This window comes from Galeopterus variegatus, unplaced genomic scaffold (assembly GCF_000696425.1).
Source record: "Galeopterus variegatus unplaced genomic scaffold, G_variegatus-3.0.2 Scaffold243, whole genome shotgun sequence".
In the NCBI taxonomy this organism is placed as follows: domain Eukaryota; kingdom Metazoa; phylum Chordata; class Mammalia; order Dermoptera; family Cynocephalidae; genus Galeopterus; species Galeopterus variegatus.
The window spans coordinates 444,533-458,735 of record NW_007726354.1 but is presented as its reverse complement, the minus strand read 5'-3'; the positions used below and the strand labels follow the sequence as shown (position 1 = coordinate 458,735).

General features: G+C 45.6%; 1 protein-coding gene across 3 annotated transcripts in view; it reads right to left on the bottom strand.

Annotated features, from left to right (window-relative positions):
• Nucleotides 1-14,203, bottom strand: part of PITPNC1 (phosphatidylinositol transfer protein, cytoplasmic 1) — a 262,131-nt gene that overhangs the window by 41,058 nt on the left and 206,870 nt on the right. For all 3 annotated transcript variants that reach the window (XM_008566466.1, XM_008566467.1, XM_008566465.1), the window contains exon 6: nucleotides 9,234-9,329. In XM_008566466.1, coding sequence (XP_008564688.1) covers nucleotides 9,234-9,329 — 96 coding nt within the window. The remainder of the gene's footprint in view (nucleotides 1-9,233; nucleotides 9,330-14,203) is intronic.

Here is a 14,203-nt window from a genome sequence, read left to right as displayed (position 1 = left end):
CCACCTTCCAAAGAGATGTGTTTTTCATTGAACTGTCATCCCATCTGCAGATCTCAATGCCAGAGAATAAGCAGGGTGAAGGGAACATCTATTAAACGCTATGTGCCAGGGACCCTGCTGGTCATCTTCCACACCTTGCCTTGCCTTTGACATCATCTCATCACCTCTCCGTCCGCCCATTCTTTGGAAGGGAGGAAAGGATTGCTTCAGAATAGCTGCTGCTGATGTACCGTGGCTGTGATCACCTGGGAGGCCTCCCACAGCCAGTGCCCCTCATCACACTGGGGCTGTAGAAAGCAGGGGCTGAGAATCTCAATTCATAGGTGCTAGAGGTTCCTTCTGCACAGATCCTTCTACAACAAGTCCAGTTGTTTCTCCCTGCTATGGATGTTTTGCTGGGATAAATTCTTCCCTCTCTGGTCTGTTCCTTTTGAGACATGGAGCCATTTCCCTGAAGGCTCTTCTATTGATTCGATGACTCAAGGCCACAATCAGCATCTTTATTCCTGGCGGAGACTTAGAAGCTCTGCTTGTGATCTGGCATTTAGGAATTCAATTGCCTTGATTTTGTTTGACCTACTTGGTCTGGTATTTCACTACCAAATCCAATTGGTAAGATTTGCGATTGATGCTCTGGGCACCGAGTTCTGGGGGACCTCATTTATGCAAATTACTGCAGCCATTTAAATTGTTTTGTTTTGTTTCTTTTCCTTGAAAAAATTAAAAAATAAAAACTCCTCTCTAGGATGGAGTTGGGCAATACCATTTCCCTAACACTGTGGTAGCTCCACATTACTAGGTCAGAAAAGCAGCAGTGGTTTTTAAAATCAGCACTGAGCGTAGTACTTCAGCAAAGACTTGGTGTTCCGGCTTTCTCTAATTCAGAAGGACTGAGGTCTGAAAGAGGACACCTATTTGTTCCTTAGGAAGTGAGGTGCCAATTATTGGTCTGAAAATGATGCAGCCAGGGTTGAGGACTGGACTGCTGTCAAACGCCCTTTCAGTTCCAACTGTTTCGATTCATTTACCAAATACTGTTGTCGAGATGGCTAAAGGCAATTTGTTCATGAAAGGGGGTAGCATTAGAGATAGGAGTAGGTTGATGGATTTGGAGGATCCTAAACCTCTTGACATCCAGGAGCCTGCCCTTACCATCCCCAGGAGAGTCAGCCTCTCTGGTGAGGTCACAAATGGAGTCCCCTTGCATGGTTGCTGGTGGCCCCTGTGTTGAAAACCCTCTGCTACTTGCAGAATAAAGACCAAATTCCTTGGCTTGGCATTCAAGTTTCTTCCCTTCTGCCATGATCAAATAGTTACTCACTGACCCTTGAACATGTACTGGAGTTCCCTACCTTTGCCCCCATTTACTGCACTGCCTGTTCAACCTCACTCATCTTCAAACTTTAGTTTGTTCGCATACAAGTGTGAGTCAGAGGGCAGGGGAGAAAGACAAAGAAAGCCAGTTTCCCTAGAGATTGCCCAGACTCTCTTTGCACACACAGGAAGATATTTGCAATGACGCTGCAGGTACCAGACCGCTCTCCCCTGGGCCACCAGAGAGCAGGCCCCTTGGGAACTGGCATCTGGGATATTGCTCCAGTTCCTGAGGAAGCAGGTGAGACAATCTGCACAGAAAAATGTCTCTTTCTCCCCACCGTTTTCCCTATGGTTTAATGTTCTGGCCACGTCCAGAGGTGGCCACCCAGGGCTTCCCTCTCAGTTTCTGACAACACCAGCATCATCCAGATCCTGCAAAGGGGGAGGGCTCAGGACCCTGCAATGCAGCAGCTGCTGGGGACCCTTCCCCCAATGGATCTCCTTTGCAGGCCTCCCACCCCCCGTTTTAGAGGCTCTCACTGGGGACCACTCTAGCAGTGGAGATTTCTTCTCTTCTACCCGTGCCAAAGATGTAGTGAGCCTTATTATCTATCCAAGAGGCACCCAGGCCCCAGTAAGTTGGAAGCCATCACAAAACAGCTGCGTCACTCTCCAAAAGAAACAGATGGACCGAGGGAAAGAGGGAAATGACAATAGCAACGTGACGATGAACTCAGTTCAACAATGTACCCCAGCATGAGGCAGCGGTGTCAAATCTGGCCATTTGGAGATAATTGAAAATCTTTACCACCCTCAACTGCCAAGATGTAGACTAAAATGATAATAGTTTTAATTTGAGGGAGCTGAATCGTTTGGAGGAAGCACTTTGTACTGAAGGGCACGGCTAAGGATGACAATATTTGCTCATCTGGTCTCTGTTCCCCACGTACTTAGCAAAACGCATCTAATCTCTCACCCTTGACAGTTACTGATCGTTTGGAGGAAGCACTTTGTACTGAAGGGCACGGCTAAGGATGACAATATTTGCTCACTTGGTCTCTGTTCCCCACGTACTTAGCAAAACGCATCTAATCTCTCACCCTTGACAGTTACTGGAATAGTTAGATGTATCTCTCTGTTCTGCTCTTTCTCCCTTAAGGGAGAATTCAACAGATGTTTAGACTGGTGTGACCAATGAACTGGCTGCCAAGGATTTCTTGGTCCAGGGAGACTATAATCCAGGGACCTGGAGGCTGAGCTTAAGAGTCACCTCAGTCACTCAACTCAAGGGAAAGTTTTGAATCAAATTCTGCTGAAAAATGTCCTCTGCGTGGTCACACATTCAATTATGCCACTCAGGGGTCCATGCTTCTATGACGGCTTCGTGTTACTCTTTCCGAGTTCAAAACATGACAAATTTCCCCATTAAAATGACTGTTCTCAATTTATCGCTAGTAAGATGGAGACTCCTTCACATCCTCCATAATGAAGGGGGAGAAAAATTTCCTTTATCTGTAACAAGAAGATCAAGTTCACAAGGCAGTAGAGGTTAAGCCTTTTGAGGGCGGACACAATATTGTCTTTGTGTCCTCAATGCCTAGCACATAGCCTGTCACACAGTAGGCACTTAATATATGCCAACTAAAGAAATGCATTGATGAGTCTTGCTAGTAATAGGTTTTATGACGTTTCCTTTACTTGGATTGATTTACATAAGGGTTTCTTTTTTTTTTTTTCCTTTTTGTCTTTTTTACTGACCGGTAACGGGATCGCAACCCTTGGTGTCGCGCCCGTACCGGGGACCGGCAACGGGATCGCAACCCTCGGTGTTGTGCCCGCACCGCGCTCAGCCAGTGAGCGGGAACCGGTCTCCACATGGGATCCGAACCCTCGGCGGGAGCGCCGCCACGCTCCCAAGCGGTGCACTCTCCAGTGCGCCACCAGGCCGGCCCCATAAGGGTTTCTTGATTTTGGCACTATTGACATATTGAGCTGGATAATTCTCTGTTGTGGGGACTCTCCTGTGCATTGTAGGCTGTTTAGTGGCATCCCTGACCTCTACCCACTAGATGCTATAGAACTCCCCCCACAATTGTAACAATCAAAAATGTCTCTAGACATTGCCAAATGTCCCTGGGGGACAAACCTGCCCCAGTTGAGAACCACTGGGTTACAGACTACTTTGCTTTTCATTTACATAAATCAATGAAGATTAAAAAACAAAGCACAAAAAAATCCTCTACTTCTTAACTTCCTCCACTAGGGAATACATTTCTTTTTTTTTCTTTTTCTCTCTTTGTACTGGAGGGATGTCTGAAGACTTCAAAGCTGCATAGGCCCAACATATTTGTGTCTCTTGGAGAGAGCTGCAGGGGGCAGCGTCCAGGAGGCCAATAAAAATGCCATTTTCTCTGGCCACTCCCCATCTTATAACGGGAGCCAAACCTCATGAAGGACTGCAGTGAATCACAGAGGAAGAGTACTGGACTTGACCGTTAGCCAGCACCAAAGGCCTCTGCATTAGATCTCTCAGCTCAACTTTCGGAGATTCTCCAGGCTGGATTAATCCTGCAGGCTGGTGTTGAGATTTGTGGCTGCACCCCAAACTGCCAACTCAGTTTTGCGGGTAGGGACTCACTGCCTGTGCCCTCTGCAAGCATGCTACGACTTATCGCATGGAGTTCCTCATTCCTCTGCTGGGATCTTCACCTTGAAATCCTGGCAGAGCATCAAAGAGTTGGGATGGAAATCTTGGCATAAGCACATAGCAACCTCATAACAAGCACAACCTGCTCAGATTTCAGCTTCACCCCTTTGCAGCTCTGGTGGTGCCGATGAATGCTGTCCGTGTGACTGGATGCAAAGAGCTCTGTGACTTTCATGGGGGGCAAGGGCTTGGGGGTCAGTGTTGAATAATGGAGGTGCACTCTCTCCCTGCGAAGTCACACTGATTATTATTATTTTTTTTACAATGCAGCACAGCCTTGTAGAGTCCTCCCGTGGTTACAAGAACAAAACTTGAGACTAAGAGGCTCTTGGGAATTGAAGCTCAGATCTTTCATTTGGACAGAAAACAGCACCGCAAACGTGAGACTAAAAAGAGTGCTGGGCTATCAGCTGATCTTGAGTCCCCAAAGTGTCCTTCTGAATCACTGGTTTGTAGTGGCACGAAGGCCACCACGCAGAGGATACCCAGTGGAAAATTCCCAGCTCTGGTCACCTTAATGAGAGAGGCTTTCTTGACTCTGTGGCTCGGTTTCCAGGGAAAATTGGAAAAAGAAAAGAAAGTGCTTTAGTCCCCTCCTTTGGCCTGGATGGCAGCGTGTGTGACAGGATCTAGGTGGAGAGAAATGCCCTGGATAACCCTGGTCTGGATTCATCAGCAGCAGAAAAATCTCAAAACAGATCCAGCCCAGCAGCACTCCAGCTTTCTCCACACAACATGTGTTCCTATTTATGATGCTGACATAGTCCGCTTACAAAGATGGATTGGAAGAAAAGGCTCATAAACCTGTATGCCTCAGATAAAAAATAAATTAAAAAAGGAATTGTGGTTCACAACAGCTAATGGCATTCACATTATATTAATGACAACAAATCCATTTTCTTGGATAATGTTCGCTCTGAAATTGTTGCTGCTGGAAAAAGAAAAAAGACAAAGCCTTCACTCATTCATTCAACAACCCTTGAGTGAGCATCTGCTAAGTGCTGGTGCTGTGGTAGCAGCCGCTGAGATATGGGGATAAAAAAGACATAGCTCTTGTCTGCGCGGAGCTCATGGTGTAGCTCTGAGCTAGCGTGAATTAGCATGATCTAGAAGCCACAGACCAGAACTTCAACTCCTAGACAGCTGCATGCCCAGGAAAGCTCACAAAAAGGGGTTTAAGCAGAGAGTGACAAGGTCAAATTTCATTACGGAAGGAAACTCTCGTAGTGGGGAGGAAGGTGTTAATTATTTACAGTGTGCTGAGTAGAAGTCGATTTGGAAACAGCTTGCTGTCTGAATTGGTTTAGTCCCTGGCATATTCATGGTAGACACAACCACCAAAATAGCCTGGGAGACTCACTCCTCTCCCTTCTGGTGGGTTCAGATTGCAGTCTGGGCTCTGGGTTGGGGTCACAAGGGAGTCCAAGGGGGTATACTTTTCCTAAGATTTTATTGCAGGCTCCTGATTATGCCGGTAGTCTTTTGTGGTCTAATTGCCAGGTCTATGGAGAAAGAATCCTACCTGTAACACAGGCCAGCAGATCCTCCGGGAAGCTGTACATGACAAAGAGTGTGCAGGACTGAGCCCTAAGGGACCCCTTCCTTCCACATCCTTTAAGAAACCCTAAGACTCCAGGACAGGCAAGGGGTGACTAAGTGTGAGAGCTGAATCCAGAGTTCCCTTCATCTCCAATCGTCTCTTCCTCTAGGGCAGGGTTTCCCAGCCTTGGCACTATTGACACTGTGGGCCAGATAATTCTTTGAGGAGAAGCACTTCCTGTGCTTTACAGGATGTTTGGCCACGTCCCTGGCCTCTCCCCACTAGATGCCAGTAGCACTCTCCATTAGAGGGATGTACAGTATTGGACACTTAGGTTATATGGCAGCTGGAACCAGAAGGCTGGCAGCAGAGACAGAGGGGAGCAGATGGTTTGGAGGTATATCTTGAAGATGGAATTGACAGGGATCAGACATGGACTGTGTGTGGGGATGAGAGAGAGGAGGAGTTGGGATGGCCAACCAAAAATGTCTCCAGACATTGCCACGCATCTTTGTCAGGGAAAATTGCCTCCAGTGGAGAGCTGTTCTGGAGCACAGTTTTCCATTCCATCCTACTTGGTCTCTCAGCAGCCTCCCGCACAACCGATCCACCTCTTCCTCTTGACACATGCATTCCATGGTGCACTCCTCATTTCCCTCCTGCCTCTCTGGCCAATTCTTTGTAGACTCCCGGTGCCTCCCCACCCTCTTCCTCATCTCCAAATGCTGCCACCCTTCACCGTTTACACTTCATGCTTTCTCTCTCTCATCCATCCCCAGGATTTTAAAATCTTTTCTTTGCTAAATACTCCCAAATTCATCTCCAGCCCAGATCTCTCACCTAAGCTCCAGGCTCATCTCTATTTGTTCTAGAAGCCTCACTGGCATCAGAAAACCCACCTATCTTTCTCCAAAATCCATTCCTCTTCTCATCTTCCCATCTATGTGCCCAAGCCAGAATCCTTAAGCATCCCAACTCCTCCTCTCTCTCATCCCCACATGCAGTCCATGGCCAATCCCTGTCAATTCTGTCTTCAAGATATACCTCCAAGCCATCTGCTCCCCGCTGTCTCTGCTGCCAGCCCTCCAGTTCTGGCTGCTCCATCCTTCTCACTTGAAGGGCCTCAGTGGTCTCTTGACTTCCATTCTGCCCCTCTCCAGTCCACATTCTCCATCAAGAGCAATCTTTTAAAAGCATACATCAGATCCTATGCTGCCCCAGCTCCCATTTCTACAGAGGCATTCTATTGCACTTCAATAAAATCTGTGTCTAAGCACGGACCCTTTCTCCTCTCCAACCCCACTTCGGGCCGTTCTTCCTGTGGCCTGTGCCGCCACTGCCGTGCTGGCTTTCTTTCATCCCTCCTGCATGTCACCCTGGGCTCCTGCACAGGCTGCTACTTCACCTGGGAAGCTGCTCCCCGGTTCTTTTCATCCTGTGGGTCTCAGCATTAATGTCATTTTTTCCAGAACATCTCTCCTGATCACATACTCTTAAATTCAGTTTGTTTCTTCTTTTTAATCACAGTCTTCCCTGAACACTTCCTTCTTGTACTTGTGACTTTCAGCTCCACGTGTATCTATGTGATTATTTCTTCACTGTTTGGCTCCCCTGCTAGGTTGGAAGTGTCCCGAGGAAAGGGACCTTGGGTGTCCCTTTTGATCATTGCCATGTCCCTGTCTGCACATTGTATGGGACACTCGATAAGTATTCAGTAAATTTTTTTTTTCTTTTGGCGACTGACTGTTATGAGGATCTAAACCCTTGACCTTGGTGTTATAACACCGTACTCTAACCAACTGGGATAACCAGACAGCCAACTCAGTAAATATTTCCTGGATGATGACTACTCATGTCTCATTTCCTTGGTCAAACTGCAGGATCCAGGAACAGCATCCTTTATGACCCAGGGAAAGAGGTATGATGGTGTCCATGAGTGACTCTGAAACATGAAGAAAGAGCTCCTCAGATGTCTCTGTAAATGAAAAGAAGCTTCCCAGTGGTTCTTGGGGGCACCAAACACAGGGAAATGAGTCAGGCACCTGCTGACCAGAAAAGAGACTTGATTTCTTCATTAATATTCTATAACTGTCCCAAGACTTTCTACCGAATCAGGAGGGAAATCCCTGAGGACCATGCCAAAGCACTCTGAGAGGAAGAGCTGAAAATAGCTCAGAGCTTCCTCCCAAAGAGGCCAGGATGTCCAGGCCGGACAGTAGCCCAGCCAGCCCAAGGAGCCACAGGGGTGATGGGGCAACGGCTTCACCTGTGCTGTGCATTGTCAAAGCCCCCTTAAGTATTGGTGGACGTGATCCGAAACCATAGAATCCCCATAGAGTGAGACAAGGCCCAGGCCAGAGGAGCCCTGTCTATTCTTCTCTTCAGCAGATCCACACTTACACAGAGATCATTTAACTATTTTTCTTAAAATGTGCAGATGTGGTTGGCTGCAGAGTGTAATGTAAGTTGATGACGTTAAATTGCTCAACCTTTGGGTCCATGTATGTGCCACAGTGATTCATTCACATCAGCCTCTCCCTGGCCCTTTGAGGAATAGTGGCTGAAGAGCACACACCTGCAATTAAGCAGCTAAGCATTTGCTATGATCAGGTAAGACTTTTCTATCCAAACGAATTCCAACACGTGGAGGCAAAAAATTCAAACCAGATTGGGAGCCCAGTTTGTTTGTGTAATGGTGGAATTCATTTTAAAAATTGTATTCATTATATCTTCAATCAGCCTCAAGGGACCTGAGAGAAGAGTTTCAAGGTCCATGTGTTATGGCTCAAGGACGAGTCTGGGGCCCTGATTCCAAACGTATTGTGATTGGCTGCATGTTGCTAAACAACAAAAATAGCCCTGCATCTGTTGTTGTTGCAGGGCTGGGATGTTACTTACAAGCAGGTCACCCAAGTTCTGTCACAGCCGGTAATAAATGATTGGCTGCATGTTGCTAAACAACAAAAATAGCCCTGCATCTGTTGTCGTTGCAGGGCTGGGATGTTACTTACAAGCAGGTCACCCAAGTTCTGTCACAGCCGGTAATAAAATACTAACAGGACATAAATGCTGACTCGTACCAGCAGTAAAATAAAAAGGTAGAACTAAGGCAAAGGATGGGTTCTGGTAGGTTGGTAACCACAGAGAAAGATATTCTCTTAACTTTATTCTCAGCCAAGAAGAAAAAAGGAAAAGCCCTTGCAAAGGTGCTTGCTGTTTTGAGAGAAAGGTTCTGGGCCAAGATGAACCACCGAAGTCTCAGGGATGGATCGAGCATTTTCTTTGTGTTAAACCCCAAAGATACAAATCAAACACAGTCCCTGCCTTCGCAATCATGCAGTTGGGAAGACAGGCAGCTGCTTTTCAGAGAGGCCAGTGTGCTGATGGCTCCGTCCTGTGAACACTGATGTTGCCCCGAATGATGGCAGAGTTGGGGAGACAGAAAAACTAACATGAAATTAAGTAGCAGCCAGGGCCAATGACGGTCCCTGAGGAGTAGGAGCTTAATTTTGAGACCCGCGTTAAAGAACCCAACAAGATGTGAAAGCAAGTTGAATTAATACAAAAACAGATGGAAGTCTCCCAGGTTAAGAGGTACTCAAATGTGTGTGTTGAATGAGTGAATGAATGGGTGAATCTCTTCTACACATCATCCCACCTACTGCTTACCTCAGATTCTTTGTAGTAGCGTTCTGGAATTTCATCGCAGGCAATATCAATAAAGCAAACTTCTCTCTCTAGGTCTTTGGCTTCTTTGTCAAAAATCTGAAAAAGCAGAGCAACACATCAAAGGTCAGTGATACCAGGTGATATCCTCCATGGTGCCCAAGGATCGGGACAACTGTGCCTGAGGCAATGTAACACCCCACAGAGCATCTCCACCTGGCTCAGTGCCCCCCGCTGGTGCTGTCGCCTGCCTTGGAATGTGCAAGAACCATAACAGCCTTTTATTCATCGCTTAGGTTTTGTCACATCAGAGGCAGGTGTAGCATCAAGCACCGCTTGGCAAGGGGTAGAAGAAAAAGTGGGCTGCTCTTAGAAGTTCAAGAGCGAGGAAACAAATCTCTTCCAAAACCAAAGTCTGCTGATTTTTGGAAGTTAATCTGAGCAGGGGGAATGAAGAGGCTGGACAGTGATGTAGCCCAAGATTTAGAGAAGAAAAATGTGTTTTCATTAAAATTTTTATGTATATTTAATTTCACAAGTGATACACACTCATTGCAGAAAATGCAGATAAGGAAAAAGAAGAAAAGAAACCACAATCCCATTACTTAGGGATAAACATGTATTTTTCCTGATTGTTTAAGAGGATGATGTCCTTGGTACACATAGGAGTGACAAGGTATAGCTTAGAAAAATACGGAGATAAATACGGAGATGGTTTCCTGCCAGTCTATTCTAGGTTCTGCTGGCTCAGAATGTTCATTACTTGCAAAAAAAAAAAAAAAAAAAAAAGAAGCCACAATATAGAGATATAAATTCTGACAGAAAGGTTAAGTTCCTCTAGTTTTTTCCATTGCCATTTTTCTGGTCTACAGGGATGATCATTCTTCTGAAGGATGGTAAACAGATTAAGTTTGGAAAACCACTTCATTCTTGAAGAAATCTTAACCATATCCCCATCTCACTGTTTAGCTGGTCACTGCAGGGAATCACCAGTTAGCACTAATTATACCTGACTCTTCATAAGAGAATGAAATATTTTGGAAGAACAGAGTGGTCGACGCTTAAGAACATTGTCTTAACTCAAATTTGGTGCCTGTTAATAACATGGTCTTGCACAAGAGAACAGCTGAAGGGCTCTTTACGAGCTATACTCTTCTTGGTTTGATTCTCAATTCAAAACTCTTAGTCTTTTCCAAATGCTTTCTAAATAATATCTGTCCTTGCAATTATCCTCTAAGGCTGCTGTTTGCTCCACTCTCTATTTCCTTCTAAAATGTTTGAAGACTAGGCTCTTCAGATTTGTCCAAGGAGATTAACTCTCCTGTCTGACCTGAGGTGACCACCGCATTCTCCTTAAAGGCAGAGAAGGATTGGTTCTTGGGTCAGCTCAGATTCTTTCCACTGCCACTTAAAGTCAAGTGCTTTGGGACACTCCTAAAGTGTTTGGGAGGTACAGGTGGATTGCCTCGAAATGAAACAGACAGTGGGAAAACAAGTTCAAATTTGAGTGGAGAAATAAGTTGTGAAATGAATTACCGAGTCTCAGATTGTTAGTGTGACTCATGTGACTCTCTCCACCCGGCCCTCTGCAGCCAGTCTCTTTTAAGCATGAGCCAAGAGAAGACACATGCTCATTAAGAAGACAAACAGAACGCCCCAGAGGGAAATGAGCTTCTAGAGAGTAAATTACAAAAGAAGTTAAAGAGGTTTTACATTTATTGGTGGTAAAATTTATGGGATTCAAAGCAAGGGGAATAAGCAGGAATTAAGGGGATTATTGAAAGGCTATGTGGCTTTACCTAACTTAATTCAAACATCTTGATCACCCATTGTACCAATTATCATGTTATTGTCTCTCAGCTCCAAATTCGCCCTCCTGTCCGTGCTCTGCACTAATGGACTGGACCCTGTAAGCATTTCTCCTTTTCGGTGAACACTACGTCAAGCCTTGTCAGTAGAGGGCACTGGAGGGACACTGCAGGAAGAGGGGGACTTCTCTGCCAGATTCGGATCTTGCTTGGCTGCGAGGTCTGTCAGTAGGGACATTCAGTGGTGCTCTGCCCCGGCTGTGTGCCCAGAGTGCATAGGTGCTCAGTGATCTTGCAGCCCTGGCCTGGGCCCAGTGGCCATTGCTCTGTGGCTCTCCTGATGCAGGCACTGAGCGCTCCAGGCTTTGCATTGGCAGTGTGCCCTGACTCCTTCTACAGGCCTGTCCACCAGTCTCATCTCACCTGTGCCCAGAGGGCTTCCTGCTACCCAGCAACTATGAACCAGCTCTGGTTCAGGCAACCCAGCAAACTCTTCCACCATCCAGTGGGCTACAACCACACCTTTTCCATTGAAATCTGAACCCCAGCCGTGGAGAGGGGCCCCTTCCAAGTCTGTTCTTCCTTGGGTATTCTCTCCCAGCCTTAGGGTACCCTTTAGAGTTCTCTTTACATCTTTATAGTTGTTCCTATCAAAGATTAATAATTCCTTATATTACATTCCTCCTGTTTGAGTTATTGTGTGGTTTCCTTCTCCTGAGTGGGCCGTGACTGATACACCCATTGCATGCAAAGTGTTGCCCTGGGCTTTGGAGACTACAAAGTTGAGGGCTGAGTTCCTGCCCTGAAAAAGTTACCATCTAGTGTGAGAGACAGACCCGGAAGCTATTACTGAGAATATAAGGCAGAATAAAGTGTCTGCTATAAAAGAAAGAAAAGAAGAGGCTGTAAAGCAAGGGAGAGGAGCCACTAACACTGACTCAACAACAGCACTATGGGGATAATATTATTCCCAGTTTTCAGATAAGAAAATCAAAGCTCAAAGTAAAGAGCCTTGCTCAAGGTCATATAGTCAGTGAGCAGAGAAGCTCGGATTACAGGGCAAGTCTCCAGGCTTCACAACCAAGCTCCTCCAGTGGTTAAAGCCTGTCTCTTAGCCTCCAGCAGAGACGATAAATATCAGTGAAAAGTGATTCCTGCTTCTTTCTAGAAAGATGAAATTGGAATCTGGTTGTCCTCCTGCTTCTTATAAAATGTATATCCTGAGTGGCTGTCACTGAGAACTCCCTGAAGACATGGGGCTCTTCTGCTCCTTTGGTGAACAGCTGAGGCTGCAGCAGGATCTACTTAGGTGCCCTTCAGCCCAACCTTTGGTCTTCCTCATTCATTTGGCACTTAATTCTGGTGCCAAAGTCTTTGAAATACCAAGCATGGGAAAGCTGCCTTACTTGAACTTTGCAGTAGACATATTAGGTGGGGTTTCTACCACAAAAAACCAAAAAGCCACAAAAAAAGTACTTTGAGGACCTCAACATCCTTTTCAGGCTTGACATTACAAAGAGTCTTCATTTCCAATAAATAATTAATCTAGCAGTAATTTGAGATTTTGGGAGATGCTCGTAGGTGCTCAATAAGTGCCTGCTGGATTAGTGGAAGGCATTAGCTTCTGCTTTCCAGAGAGGAATCTATGGCAGAAATATTGCTTACTAATTGATCTTGGTGTCATTTCATGAGCCTGAGTTCTATATCCTTGGTTGTCAGCATCCACATCCTAACTTCCCGTAATTCCCATCTAGGGTTCAACATAGAGTGGAAACCTCCTAGTATGGGCTGATAGGTCCTGCATTGAGAATCAGGAGAGCTGAACTTGAAATCAGTTATCTTCTCTGTGTAACCCTGGGAAAGTCCCTGCATTTTCTTTGGGCCTTCATGTCCTTATCTGTAAAATATCCTGGAATGTATGTAAAATTTTTCTGGAGAGAGGGTTCGACCACTTTCATCTGAGGATCAAAGAGATCTGTGGCCCTAATGAGGTTGAGATCAAGGGACCCAGGTGACCTCTGGGTCACATTAGTCTCCTGTGCCTTGCTCCTTGGCTGTTCCTTTTCTGTCCCTTCACCCCATAGCCAGCCAACCTGGGTGGACAGAGGTTCTGCAGCAGGGAAATGGGAAATGGTGGTGTCACAGTGTAGTGTAACTGGAGGGCCCAGCCAGGGTGAAACAGTCTAAACTTCCTGCTCAGTTCAGGGCAGAATCAAGAACAAAGCCAACAATTTTACAAACAGAGGCTTTGCCAGGCCCCAAAGGGAAACACTCAGCAAGAGTAACTATTCATTTTGGCTTCCCCAGTGGCAGCAGCAGCTGCTGCCAGAGCTCTGGTCCAACCACTGGCTCTTTGAGGTGGAGTTAGAGATCTGCTGAGATAGCTTTAGGATGAGATGCAATCTTGTTAATACACCAAGCCAAAGGATTGCACCTGACACACCGGAGAACTGCGCACCTTCACGGTCTTGTTTGCTTCTTGGGCAGAATTTGTCTCTTTCCGGAATGGGTCTTGGGTTTGGGAGTTAATTGAGTTAACTTTTTCTATATCACGTGTAATAACGTTCCCATCTTTGGGTACTTATCAGAGACATGGGGGGAGGATGTGCTTACCCTCTTCCCCTTCTACTATCTACCCTCAGATTGTCTGCAGTGGATTTTGGTGCCAAACTGCTGACCTCCACCCCCTGACTAGGGAATGAATGCTCAATAAGACATACTCCTTTTAATAAGAACTGAGCGATACTACAATGAGAAGGCAATCTCCTGAATAAATACTATCTTATAAATTCCAAAATAAAAAGGGAGTAATTTTCTCTTTTTTAAAAAACAGTAGCAGCAATAAGTATCAAGCATCTTAAAAACATTCATATACTTTGACCTAGTAAGCTTACGCTTTGAGAATTTTATCTTAGGAAAGAATCTTAAATACTGAAAAAGCTTTAAGCATGCAAAGATTTTCATTGCAATATTATTGTAATGGTGAGGAAAAAAAAATAAAGGAAGGAAATAGTTTAAGTATCCCGTGATGGGAGAATGGCCAAGGAAATCAGGATAAATCCGTTTGACGAATGATTATGTGCCGTGCAGTCATAACTAAGAAGGGAGACGTACATTGATAAACATGAAATCTGTCTTAACAACACTCTAGATTTCTCCTTGAAC